Here is a 14,708-nt window from a genome sequence, read left to right on the forward strand (position 1 = left end):
TCTAATCACTACTCACTACGCTGCCTCAAAACTAAAGAACCAGGAACTTCATCTCATTACCTACAGAGAAAAATTGCATCAACCTAAAGATGAGAACTAAAAAGTATGCAAAATAGTGCATGTCTGTCTTTTTCTTCATTTTTCACTTAATTTAGCTACATTTAGGCTTTTCTTACCGTCCTTCCTTGGTTTCTAAGACCTGACAAAGAAACTGGAGGCTGGGTGAAGAAGTAGAAAATCCATAAATTACAAAGTAAAATTTTCAACTCTGATAACAAAATAGGGGGAAACTGAACCATTTAAAACATTAGGAAATTATATGTAATAAACAGAAAACATCCACAGTAAATAAGACCAAAGGAAGTAAAGAAGAATATGGAATGTATAAAAACAGAACTCCCAAATGAAAGGGGATACACAGAGGAAAAAGAGAAACCTATTTCAGGACTAGACAGGACTACCCATGTTCCAGGCAAAGGTTAAAAGAAACTGACCTAAGAAGGGACAGAAAACGTATTAGTATGCTTTCTGGTACGTCAAAATTAGTCGTCCTCATCCTCGTCCTCCTCCTCCTCGTCGTCCTCCTCCTCCACCTCCACCACCACCACATTACTCATAGACCATATGAAGATACAAAGAAATATGAAATGGAAAACAAAATCTAATGTTACAGAAGTGACAGCAATCTCATTTTGGTGGGATCAGTTTAGAATTAGGTAATGTTTTACTTAATTAATGCCCCTTGGAAAGAACTGGGAGTGATTTTCCATAATTTTAAACATACTTGAAGCATCTCCATCTCTAATTTTAAACATACCTTGAGCATCTCCATCTCTAAATCTTCATCACTCTCAATTATGTAAGATGTATCCTCTTCATTATCCTTGGAAGACAAATGCTTTTTTTAACGAAATTGTATTTCAAACATTAATTTCCAGTAATAATTGACTCCATACCCTCTTTTGTGCAAAATAAGGCTTCTATGCACTAAATATCTTTAGACCATTTCCTATTCTTCTCTATACATAAATTTATAATACATGCTTATATGTTTCTATGATGGGTAGACAGAAAGAAAAGGAGAGAGAATGGTCAGGAGGGAAAAAGGGAAGGAGGAATAAACACAAAAACAAAGAAAGAAACAAAGAACCAAATAAAAAGACAAAGAAATACAATTGGGAAGATAAACAAGATAGATAAACAGACTTAAAGCCCACACTCTCTAAATGAGAGGACATGGTGACAAGTTCAGCTAGGGTTTAAAAATCTCAAACTGTGTTTCCCAAACTTCTTGAGAACAAGAACTTCTCTGCAGTATTGAAAAATTCTATACAAAGCCAGGAACAATAGGTGTTCTTTTACATCCACAGATTTTTAAAAATCACAAAAAGCTACTGTGATTATAATTAGTACCTTTAAATAAACTGCTATTTTACAAATAGTATCTACATGTATTTGAAAAACAGGGTCAGATAAGTTACTTATTCAGCTATTGCCAATGTTTGGATATGAGGAAACTACAATAATTTGGAAATCCCCAGGAACCAAGTATCTGACAAGGTAAGAATTTGCATAAAAGAAACCCACAAAAAGGAAAAAAAAGAATCCAAAACAAAGTCTAATCTTTAAATTGGAAGTAGGAAAATGAAGTACAGCCTTAAATAACTTGTAAAAATTAAGCTTTAAAAAAAAGATTTTAAAATAAGTTTTATACAGGGAAAGAAAAATTCTTTTATTTTTAAAATGAGGTCTTTAATTTTTATGAGCTAATAACCATTATAAAATAAAAAATGGCAATCATTGGAGTAAAAGATGTAAGTCAGATCATGAAATCCTGATCATATTTCTGTATCATTATATGAACCATATCACTTTTAAAGTAAATACCTAATGGGAAATTTCCAAAAAATCAAAAGGTAATGCAGGCATTAACAAAAGATATTTCCCAAAAGGGGAATCTGTTTTACAAATGGTTGGTATGAAAATAGTTTGAAAACAATGTAAAAATAAAATGCATTTATATACTGATAGAAGTGATTGCTAATATAGTTACCATACATACCATAGAGAAATACTGAGACTTGGCCTTAGAGAACTGAGGAAATAATCCTATTAAATGACTTTCAAATCTAATTTTTAAAAATTTAAAACTTAGTTATTATAAAAGAAAATTTATAAAATTCTACCAAATATAGGCAAGACAGGTAAATTTTTAAGTTAATAAAAACAACTGAGATAGAAAGTATACAGCTATATATGTCTCTTTTTGTATTCACAATATAAGAAATGAGTCCTCCAATACAAATTTACTATTTCAAAATATATGCTTAATTTAGCCAGCAGAAAAACATAATGTCACAAATTAAACTACTCAAATCATAACATAATAATTAGAAATCTAAACATGAAGTTGAGAGAAAATATGGAAAGTTTAACAGTAATCTATTAAGAAAAAAATATAGGTTACTGACTCTCCAGGTGACAGTAAAGGTTAGTGTCAAGCGAAACATCAGTTTATCAGAAACCCTCACAATAGCGAGTAAAGAAAATCCATATGAAGAAATAAAACTATTCTCAAAAATTAAATATAGAAGAGTAAACACTAGTAGGTATGTAGGGAATCCACAAAAAGAAGAGGTATTAGGTGAAAAGCAAGAGAAATGCTAAGCAAATTATAAAAATTGTGTACTGACACTAAAATCTTTCTGCTATAAAATGCTGCTTATCATAATTACTCAGAGTAGCAAACTCCAGCTCACAAGCCAAACCCAGCCCACCTTTTGCTTTCGTAAACAAAGTTTTATTGAAACTCAGACAGGCTGTCTGTAACTGCTTTCACAATGAACTGGCAGAACTGAGTAGTTACAACAGAAACTGTATGGTCTGCAAAGCCTAAAATATTTACTATCTGCCCCTCTACAGAAAAAAACCAGCTAACCACCACTAGTAAATGAAACTGTTTCCTCTTTATTTAGTACCTCAGGAGACTTGCAAGTAACATCACTGAGATATTTTTCCTGAGCCTGTTGTTCCAAAAGTTGGAGTTCAGCTTCTGTAATATCTAACGAGTTCAAACAAATTCTTTCTGTATTCTCTTTCAACTTATTGTCTTCTAGTCCATCTTCAAATCCATCTTCTTGTCTCACTTCATTTCCAAGTACATTTTCCCCATCATTTTCAATTAAATTATCCGGTGTCATATCCCATGACTCATCTTTAACTGTAGTTAAAATTTTATGTTCTCTAATTTGTTCCTGCTGTACTTCACCAGCAGCTGGATCTTCCAGTTGTAATAAATGAAAACTACTGCTAGGCCTCAGTTCATTCTCAGTAGAACCAAGTATCATCTTCCTCAATGAACACAGATTTTCTGAAATATACTTCAATAGCATAGAAACCCTAAAAACAAAATTTAAGAAAAGTTAATTCAACTGTAATTGTGTTAACCCTAAAGACAAGTTTTAATGCTTTTTACCAAGCAGCTTTCTAAACTGACCTTCACTTAAAGAACACATTGGATTAAAGTTGCTCTTCATACTTTAATACCCACTATATGCTTACAGCTCCCGGGCTGCTCCCGAGTACAGCAAGGTACTTCTATATTCAACAGTTGACTTGCATGCTTACTAAGTGTCAGTAGTATTTGGTCCCAAACTAATTGCTTATGCCAATTATACTTTTTATGGTTATTAATTTTATTAAATGTATCAAATTGATGACACATAACCACAAACACACACACACACAAAACCACTATTTCACTGAATTCTTAGTTGAGCAAGTGGAAAAGCTTAGCAAATTTCCTTTTGAAAAAAGTTCTGATTAACTACAGTTAAAATAACTGAAAAGTTTGTAAGAAAAATCTTTAAAATTCCTCAGACTCTACATTCAGATTGCTCCAAGTGTCTTAAATTTTCACTCCACTTTAAAGAAACTGAAACCAGAAACTGAAACCAGAAACCGTAGATGATATTTTGTGTGTGCACTTTAAACAAGAAACACTCTGAAAACTCCAAACAGCAGGCCTATATTTAATTAAAAAGCCATGGGAACAAGATACACATTCATAAATTAAGTTAAAAGAAAAATTTTATAACCCCAGGTTTTACTTAACATTTTCAATTTACTGATCAATTACTAGTGCCAACTGTAACACATAAGAATAGTTATGTTATAATTCAAAAACAGTGCTGTTTTGCATCTTCAAAAATCTCAAAACTAGACACGTATTCTTTGGAAAAGGAAAAAAAAATCTCCTAACTGTGGGCAAACACAACAATTGAGAAAATATGGAGAAGTATGTGAATGAACATGAACTGATTTCTTAACTCCTAAATTATAGTTGCTAATACAACATTTTAACTAAGTGACTATATTAAAACGGCTATATTATATCCAAACCCGGTTAACTGGAAAGGAAAACCACTGCTAGAGTGTAAAATGAGGCATATTATCTCAAATCAGGGTTTATTAAAGCAATTTTTAGTTACTTCACAAAAGTAAAAACTAGAAGGAGAAAAGGGCCTATGATGTGCAAAGAGATATGTTTTACTATTTAACCAATGATTTTGTTTAGCTCTTCTAATTTTTCCGTATTCAATACTTAATAAAATGTGACATGACCTTTAAAGTTTTATATTAATGATTCAAATAAAAATTTGATCATTCATGGGAATAAACTATCAAGTGTTGAGTCATTCATGAGTTATTTCCACACCAAAAACAGCACCATTAACAGTACTCCAAAATTGAGCTCAAGCTTAAGCTGACAAAGTCTATATCAATACAAACAAAAGCAAAAGCAAAAGCAAAATTAAATTCAAAATAAAAACTCACTAATTCTAACATTCTAAAGTTCTTCAAATCTTATAAAGAACATTTAGCACTCTACACAGGTATTCAAATATAAGAACTGCATGTAAATACTTTAGTAGGAACAGACATGTGACATAGCTTAATTGTTAAATGCACAGGGAATGCTGTAACAACTAAACATAGCAACAATGACTCATGGTTTAACCAACAAGACTCTTTAAGGGCTTATTTCTCTTGCACTAACATCAGAGAATGACATGTTTCATTAAGTTAACTATTAGCTCTATAAAATATCAAAGGCTGTCCTGCCTTCCTTAGTAAGGCATAATGCACTTTTCCTTCTTTATTAGAATTGTCATTATGTATATTAGCAGCCTGCAGATACCTTAGCACCCAGCAGAATGACGAGTACGTTTCAGCAATACAACAGATATGTACTTAGCTTAAATCAATGACTAAGTAGTATCCTATACTCTCCAAGTCCACTGATGCGTAAAGCTGTTCCCTTCTGTAACAAACCTCAAACTGCTCTATTTTAAGAGCTGTAAAGTCTAGTTTTTATAGTTTTATCCGTTTCTTCATGGATTGCCAACTGTAACTTTCAGCTGGTGTCATTCTTTATCCATACCTGGTTTTCATGTTAAGCAGATATCCAAGCTCGTCAAACTATTTCTATAAACAAAAAGCAAATAAGCTCTGAATGTAGCCTCATGCACTCACTCCACTGGAAATGCAGTTAAGTGAGCCTGAATTCACGCTTATGGCATGTATTTTCGCTGTTCGGAGGCCTTTTTTGCTCTCCCCTGGTTCAGAGGTGTAATCTAAATAAGTGAAGTATAACTGTAGACTTGTTACAAAGAACCTGAAATAACAGCTTTAACTAGTTCTTGTTTTGACACTAAAATTTTACAAGATCTACCTTTATTAAAAATGAATCCAGTATTTCTCATTCTCAAACTTTAAGAAAACCCATTTAGCTTTGATATTACAAAACAAAGCATTAAGCATATGTAAACTTATATCCAATAGACATTTTAATTCCTAGAAAAAATCTGAAATGCATGTGAACAGTAATTTTTCACATAAATGGTGATTCTTCTTTCATGGAGGAAAAAATGTAAAAATTAATATGAAATAGCTTTATCAGTACCCTTCCCCATTTGACAGTTCTTTCAGAAATTCTCAAAGTTACATAGAAACCACTAAAACAAACTGCTAGGGGGAAAATCACTTTGAAAAAGAGCTGAATTTCTATCTCACACTTTGAAATCTCTCAATCAAAATATATCACAAATCTCATCCAAAAAAGGAATACATTAACATTGCATGCTGCAGAATTCTATTTCAACTAACTGCTTCACATTTCTACAAAGGATTTTTGCCTCAAAATTCTATGTCCACATTGTAATCATTCAGCATTCAAGAGCACTCTTGCTTTTAGAGGTTCGCTAAGAGAGTTATTCAGCAATTAAGGGTCGGGCAAGGCCTGGTTCCAAGAAGAGTTGGCTACTAGGCATCAATAGTCCAACGTCTATTAATCCAAATATTTCAAGTTATCTAATGCTTTAGCTATAAAGTAATCTTTAAAATCTGAGTGCCTCTTGTTCTAATAGCCTATTTGGTAGAATTCTTATGTAATATCAGATAATAATCAGAAAAACGAGGCTATCCAGTTTAAAAAGTTGCTTTTATTTATAGATTTCAAGTAACCAAACTATAAATATAATTAAATGAAAGATGCCCATAGACAGAAATAAAAAGACAATTTAAAACCTTAAGTATTTTCCTTCATGTGTCCTTAAGAACTTTATTGTGCTTTGCTTCATAAAATACCCTACAAAGCAGACAGAAAAGCCTTAAACTTTTTGATGCACAACTGAATAACTGGAAAGAAATTTATGAAGCGTACTCATTAGTCTGTGTGTGTGTATTCAAGCACATACATGAGTCTACCTTAACGAACAGTAATTCCCCATACATAGGAAAATGCATAAGAACAAGTACAATTGACAAAAACAGGTAACATCTAACCTCTGTGGATTTTTCAGTTTTCCCAAAGTGTCAGGAAGATGCTTAGCCAGATCCATCATTTCCTCAGAAAACGAAGTCAACTGTTTCTTCAGACCACTAAGCAGTACTTTCTCCTCTGGAAAAAAAAAGAATCAACACTAATTTTCCAACCACAAAGCAGAGACACTCATTTCAACAGCATCAGGGCTTAAATTTTCATTTTCTTTCTTTAAATGAATTCCAACAAAAAGACTTCCTTAACCTATCTCCAAATCACCTCAAGTCACTTTACGTCTCTTCCAAATTTCTGCTCTTAAATTTTAGAAAAAATTCTAAGTGATCTCTATTAATACATATTACAACCCAGTGGTTTTCAAACCGAGGCAGGAGAAGGTAGAAGTGAGAATCTGAGCCCACCTGCACTATTTCAAAGTCAAAAATCAATATAACACCATGCGTGTGGCTACTTATTAAATACAGTTTGCTAAATATAACCTTACCTGACAGCCGTTTCTCACTGCCCTCATTACCAGTCATCACAAAATAAGATGCAAGCCTTTCTAATCAGTCATCATCTTCCAAACACTCAACTTCATTGTCTGATGGTGTCTCCATCAATACCACAAAACCTGCCCTCCTTCCCCAAACCCTTTCCCTGCTTAGAATTTCTTATGATTCATCACCACTTCTCTTGTCCTCAAACGAGTCCAGCTTCTCGGAAGCACGTGACATAGGATTAAACCATCGGCTACTCCTGACTGCTGCAGTTACCCTGTGATCTCAAAATCGCATCCTTTCATTCGTTGAAGATTGTAGTGTCTTGTTCACTGTCTTTCCCTTTCCTACTACTCCTGTGATAATTCCTGGTGTGTCAACATTCAGAGAGATGTGCCATCTAAGACTGCGTCCTTTTCATTTCCTCAATCATTTCTTTATTTGGGTCCTCTCTTTTTTCTTCTTGGTGAGCCTGGCCAGAGGTCTGTCAATTTTGTTTACTTTTTCAAAACAGTAGTTCTTGGTTTTATTGATTTTTTTAATCTTTATTTCCTCTTTGATCTATATTATTTCCTTCCTTCTGCTTTAGGTTTTGTTTGTTCCTCTTTTTCTAATTCTTCAAGTTGGTAAGTTAGGTTGTTTATCTGAGATCTTTCTTATTTATTGAGGAAGGCCTGAATTGCTATGAACTTCCCTCTTAGGGCTGCTTGTGCTGCATTTCATAGATTTTTGGGCCTCTTGTTTGTTTATTCCATTCACTCTTTATTTTATCCTATCCAGTTTAACTACCATCTGTATGCTGACAATCCCCAGTTACATCTCTAACCTCAGCCTTTCCCCAAGCTCCAGAATCATCTTTCCAACTAAGATAACTTCTTGGCTATGAATAAGCATCTAAAATTCAGCATGTCCAAAACTGAAATCTAGGTTTGTCTCACCCAAGAACCTGCTCTTCCCATAATCTTTCCCCTGTAACTGACCCTTCCATTCGCTCAGCGGATCCAACCAAAATATCCTGATTATTCTCTCAGTCTCTCCATCTCACCCCCTGCAGAGAATTCATCAGCAAATATATACAAGATCTACCACTTCTCACTGCCTCTGTTGCTACCAACCTAATCCAAAAAATTATTCTCTCTTGCCTGGGCTATTATACTAGCCTCCTGACTGACTTCCGGGTCTAAACACTTGCCCTCTTACAGCAGCCAGGAAGATCCTTTTAAAACAAAAGTTTAATCACATTATTCCACTGTTTCAAATCCTATAAGGATTTCCCATGACTCATCATTGTATTTATTTTAATTAGTAAAATATGAAGTCAGATTCACTGCCTGTAAGGCCCTAACTGATCTGGCCCAAGCTACTTTTCTGGCCTCAATTCCTGTTCCTCTCGCCCTTACTCATTTCACCTCAGTTATATTCACTGTTCCTCAAACAGGCTATGCTCTCTCTTCCTCCAGCCCTCTCTGTTCTCCCCGGGGCATCCATGTGGCTCATTCTCTCACTCAGTCAAACGAAGTGAAGGGGCTTGGTCTGCTTCATTCATTCTGCTGTACTTTCCCCAGCAAGTGGAACAGTGCCTGACCCATAATAAATACCCCCCAAATATGTTATGTGAATAAATGAATATTCCCTTTCCAAACCAAGCTTTAAAAAAAAAGTTATTTACAGGTGCTTTCTCACTTTCCTTAGATCTAGCTTAGTCCTCTATTCATGTCAATATGATTTCCACCCACCTCACGCCACTACTCCACCCTTGCTTACAGTTATAGCACCTTCAGTTACCAAAGCCTGTGACCCTTTTTTTGTGCCCCGATGACCACTCTCTCCTCAAACGCAGCACTGCAACAACAGGTACCAGGACTTGTAAATATTTGTTACTTTAGTGAGAAATATCTTAAACATTCCTCAGAAGCATTTTCACAAGAGACAAAATTGTAAGTGTAACCCACAAGCAATTCTGTAAACCACAAAATCAGAAAATCATGAATTCCCCTCTGTTGAATTTAGTTCTCTAGATCAGCTTCAAAAACACACCATCTGCCTCAGTTAATCAAGATAATTTCTAGCCACAGCGCCTTTGGCTACAGAGGGTCAGCAGGCACTCCAGGGAGAGAAAGTGTAAGAAATCGTCCTGAACATGTTAGAGAAGGAAAGGCTCCCACAGAGGGTGTGGATTCCTTCTCAATACAACCATAAAGGGGATCATGTAATTTTATATAAGGAGGACATGCCATATTTTTAAGTTTATTTAGCAAAATCACCTTATTTAACATCTTAACAAACACAATTACTTAAAACCTCCAAAAGGAAGCTACAAGAATAATAATAACAACTCTATGCAGACCAATATAGGTGCTTTGAATACGGTGTCCCTTTTAGTGCTAACAACTATTCTATGAAATAGGTATTATGCCATCACTCACATTTCAAACATAAGGAAACAGGTAAAGTCCAGGTCACATGGCTAGGACCTTACCCCTGGCCTATGTGACACGGAAGTCTGGGCTCTCTCACTCCATTCTGTAAACCTGCTGTCACTGACTATCAAGAGATCCGAGAACTGGAGTTGAATACAGTGGCCATTCTTTTTGGAGAAAAACAGCGGAGTTCTTGAGAAAATTTAGAAATTTAAAACAAGGCACTATAAAGCATCTTACACACTTTAAGTATTTATAGCAAAGATGTACAATCGCCAGGCTGGGAGGTGGCTGGTTGCATCATTGTTGCTATCAAAGCCACAAAGCCCCAGTTCTAGAAGCCTCATGAACAGCAATGCTACAAAGGAAAAGTCAGCCCTGCTTCGCCACAACTAACATGACTGAAGCCCTATGCTCTGGCCAAAAAGACTTCACCCTCATGTCAGCACTGCTCAGACTCTCAACAAGGTGTAATAATGCTAAATACTTCACACATGTGTGAACATTGTCTTTTTGGAGGTGAACCTCACAAATGAGCGAACTCAAATTTGATCTTTTATTTTCAGATCATAACATACCTTTAGTTATAGCAAATATTTGTACGGCATCACCCAAAATTTCTAATTTTTGATAAATGATGAGACCAGCCTATAAGAAAACAGAAGAAGAGAAAAGCATACTAAAGATCACCAAAATAAAATTTGATGTCCATCTTTATAAAAATCCAAAATAATGATTCCCAAAGAGCCCAAAAAGCTGAATTCAATGTATTAAGTTACACAAACATCTAAATGTCATCATTTATTCACCATACCAATTGTGAGACAGAGAAACAGCTGTCTATATCTTAAAAGTATTCACATTTTAACATCCAATATCATGAGCAAATCAAATACCTTAACAAAAGACAACTGAGTAAGGGAAAAGTTTGACTATAGATATCCATGCCCCATTATGTCACTAAAGCAGCTTTAAGTCAGTATATAAATAGTCCTCCTTCTAGGTGTTGTTAATAGGAACAATCAAGTCACACTGATTGTTCATGAATAAAAATGCTACAGAACTCACAGTAGTTTTCAACCAGTTTTATGACTTTTTTTAAACAGAACATAAAAGAAAATTATCAATTTATTTCCCGACAAGTTGAATTTTCTCCTAATTATAAAAGGAGCTTCCATTCCTAAAAACAAGTGCAAAACAAGAAACAAGACATTCATCTACAAATAAAAGTATGAATTAGGGAAAAATAAGTCTACTGGGATATAAAATATATTTCTTGAAAAAAAAATTACAGCTCTATAAATTTAGATAAGCCCAGATTTCACTATGTACAAATATGTAAACATAAAAATACAACATAAAAATTTGACTAACAGCAGCGGAAAGCTAACTATGGAGGCCCCCTTTCTCAAATTTTCCCACATTTTAAATATAAACAGAAGAAATAAGGACAGTTTCAAAATAGAAACTGTCTCATAGTTATTTTTACTCTGAAGTTGCTTATAATCAAATACATCATCAATATTGCTTGCGCTTAGTCAGAGCTTATTATTATTAGCCTTTCACGTTTCCAAAGAACACACATTTTTTACATACAAATTGGACACTGTTTTTGGCTTCATGACAATAAAAATGACTAGCTTTGAACAATCTGTTGATTGGTTCTTGCTAATTAATATTTAGAATTAACAGAATTTCTCTAAATTTCTTCCTAAGTATTTTTTATGCCAAACTGATTTAAAATATTTCAGTTGAGTCTGTGCTGCTACCACAGGAAGATTTTTGTGAAGTAATTTATTATGAAGTTGAGAAAAATACATCATGGTCTGAAGGTCTTGGGTACCTACATAAGCATCAGTGGCGGCGTACAGTTTCTGGTCCTCGGTGAGGGGAAAGTTACTCCAATTGCTACAGCGAACAGACTTATCTTTCAGAAGCTGTTTGCCGAAGAGGTGTTTAACCAAACCATTGAGGCTCCAGGTCTCTGTACTTTTCAGCTGGGAGTAATGAAAAAAATCAACTCAGCAAAAATTAGTTTCATTTTCAGACATTCCTAAATATCTGATACTAAATGAGCATGTCACACATAAAGATGGAAATGTTATACCAACATGAGGCAGAGATAGTCCTTCATAGATTTCCTGTCACTAAAAACCTCATTTGCAATCCACACTGTAAGAATTTAATTCTGGAATTTCCCCAATGTAGGAATTAAAATTCTTGGACTGTAGAAGCTTTGTTCATGGACAAAAGATGAATAGGTTGGTCAGTTTTCTACTTCTCAGCCAAATGAACACTTGGGTAATATGAGAATTTAACTTAATGATGACATTAATGAAATATGTAAAATGCGGGTGATGGAAGTGATGGGCAAACTTCCACTAAGCGCATCATACCACAAGAGCTGCATTATGCTCTTTAAAAAAAAAAGGTATTGATATAGATGGATTAAAGAGATTTAAATTTGCAAAACAGTATTTAGATTTGCAAATATATGAAACAAAGTGAAACACTACTAAATAGGGGAGGAGGTGCTTGCTTAAAGAAACTATTTGCTAAGGCAATGGATTGGAACTGAAGGTTTTTGTTATGGAATACTCATTTGGGACTTCTTTTTTACAGAAACATTATACAACTTAAATTATGTTTTCAGAAAAATCTAACATTCAGAAAAAAGGGACATTCTGTGAAACACAAATTTATCTTGTTTATGAAAATAAAATATGTATTATGTCTACCTTTTCATTGGCAACATCTGTCAGCTCCACAAAACTCTTCAATTTGATGTCAAAGTCACGTAGAAGTTTCCACTGATCTCCTTCAATTCCTACACCTGCCTTTTTAATTGCTTCATTTTCCAGCAACATCTTTAATCCTTGAGGAAAACCTGTAACATTTTATTTCCATAGGTTCTATCAAATATGATGGATTTATTTTCTACTTCTTAACATTCTATATTTATATTTAAATTTGTGTTTAAGTTTAAATTCAGAAACACGCTTACCACGAGTGTTTCTTTTCTTACCTGAAGCAAAAAGTACTGATTGAGAAACGCTAAGAAAAAAAGCTAATTTGAATTCTACTGCCGCTAACGCTAACAGGATATTCCTGGTCACTTAACCCCTCAACACTTAATTCTCTACTCTCCAAAATAGGAATAGTATCAAAGCCTGACAGAGATGATGTCTAAATTAAATAGAATAGAGATATGGTGATTCAGCTAGGACATAAATAATTAAATAAACATAAAGTGATGAGAAAAGCAGCAGCTAATTCGAGAGCCTAATTTTATATAAAGCTAATGTAATACAATCATCTACCAAATAAAAACGAAATAAAGAGAGATACCAACCAGACATAGAAGAAATATGAAACAAGTAACATTTGCTCTCTGACACACACAACTGAATTAGTGCAACTCTGCTCAGTTGCCCTTTTTTAAACACTGGTGGCCATTCCATGTCAAATCCCACCACATCTCCATCAGACAGACTGGTGCTAAAGGGGGAAAAAAATAGTATAAATTAATTATATTAAAATTTTATCTTCTGCATAACTGACAACAGCATTCACAAAGTTAAAAGACAAGCCAAAGAGACACAACTGATATGAATAGTCAGAAAATATTAAAAATTTTTTTGAAAACTCAGTAAGAAAATGAGAAATAACCAGTAAAAAAAAGAGAAATATGAACAAGAAATTCCCAAAAGGAAATTCAAATAGCCAATAACTCCAAATAAATATATGAAGACATGAAATCTCAACAGAAATTAGAGAAATGTAAAATTACTCCATACAATTTCACATCTGACTGGCAAAAACTAAAGCCTCACAATATCAAATGCTGAGGTTATCTACCAATGGGACCACTCCCTGGGGAATATTTAGACTGGTTAAATCCTCTTGGAAAAAACTTTTGACAAAATCCAGCTGAAGATGTATAAACATTATGACCTGGCAAGTCTTTCTCATCAGTATATGAAACTCTCACATGTGTACAACTAGACAGAAATATTTAAGAATATTCATTGTAATACTGTTCCTTCTGGCAAAAATGGCAACAAATTACATTTCCATCAACAAAAGAATGAACAAATTGTGACATATTGAAACAATGGGATATTATATAAAAGTTAAAACAGAACTTCACATACCAAACCAAAAGAAAAATTCTCAAGAACATAAAATGTTGAGTGAAAAAGACAAGGTGCAGAATATACATATAGTTTGACAGTTTTTTTAAAACTTCTAAATGGGCAAAATAACAGTATATGATATTTTGAGATATAAAATTATGAATATTGTAGAAGACATCTGAGGGACTGCTGAATACTGAACTCATGACAGAAGTTTTCCCAGAGGACTGCAGACGGGAGAATCAAAAAGAGGATACATGGGGCTTCAGCTGTATTTTATTTGATGTCTTAATAAAGATTTAAAGAAAATGAGTATTAAATGGGGGGAGGGTACAGCTCAGTGGTAGAGTACATGTCTAGCATGCACAACATCTTGGGTTCAACCGCCCCAGAACTGACATTAAAAATAATAAATAAACCTAATTACCTCCCCCAAAATAAAAATAAAAAGTAAAATTTTAAAAAGTAAATCTCATTAAAAAAAAGAAAAAAAGAAAATGATTATTAAGATTTGATAAAGCTAGTGGGAGGAATATGAGTACTTGTTATATTATTGTTTATATTTACGTATTTCACAATTTTTAAAAATTAAACATATATTTTAAAAACTTTTTAAAGCTCAACTTCTGCTTTGGGCCAAGACGAAAAATAGTGATCAGACATACCTTTTCCTCCACGGACAAACAGAAAATTGGACAAAATACATAAACAAGTTTTCAGACACTAGACAATAGACAGTACTGGAATACGCTCTCTGAGGGAAGGGAAACAAAGGGTGAGCCCTACTGCTGTCCCAGCTTTCTGCCTAGAACATCCCAGACAACAGAACAAG

General features: G+C 34.0%; 1 protein-coding gene across 1 annotated transcript in view; it reads right to left on the reverse strand.

Moving 5' to 3' along the window:
- Positions 1-14,708, reverse strand: part of WRN (WRN RecQ like helicase) — an 89,911-nt gene that overhangs the window by 55,411 nt on the left and 19,792 nt on the right. The window contains exons 4-10 of the mRNA XM_072950317.1: positions 13,093-13,238; positions 12,479-12,627; positions 11,588-11,737; positions 10,319-10,388; positions 6,847-6,961; positions 2,979-3,399; positions 818-883 (exon numbers count right to left, since the gene is read on the reverse strand). Of these exons, the coding sequence (XP_072806418.1) occupies positions 818-883; positions 2,979-3,399; positions 6,847-6,961; positions 10,319-10,388; positions 11,588-11,737; positions 12,479-12,627; positions 13,093-13,238 (1,117 nt within the window). The remainder of the gene's footprint in view (positions 1-817; positions 884-2,978; positions 3,400-6,846; positions 6,962-10,318; positions 10,389-11,587; positions 11,738-12,478; positions 12,628-13,092; positions 13,239-14,708) is intronic.

This window comes from Vicugna pacos, chromosome 26 (genome assembly GCF_048564905.1).
Source record: "Vicugna pacos chromosome 26, VicPac4, whole genome shotgun sequence".
In the NCBI taxonomy this organism is placed as follows: Eukaryota; Metazoa; Chordata; class Mammalia; order Artiodactyla; family Camelidae; genus Vicugna; species Vicugna pacos.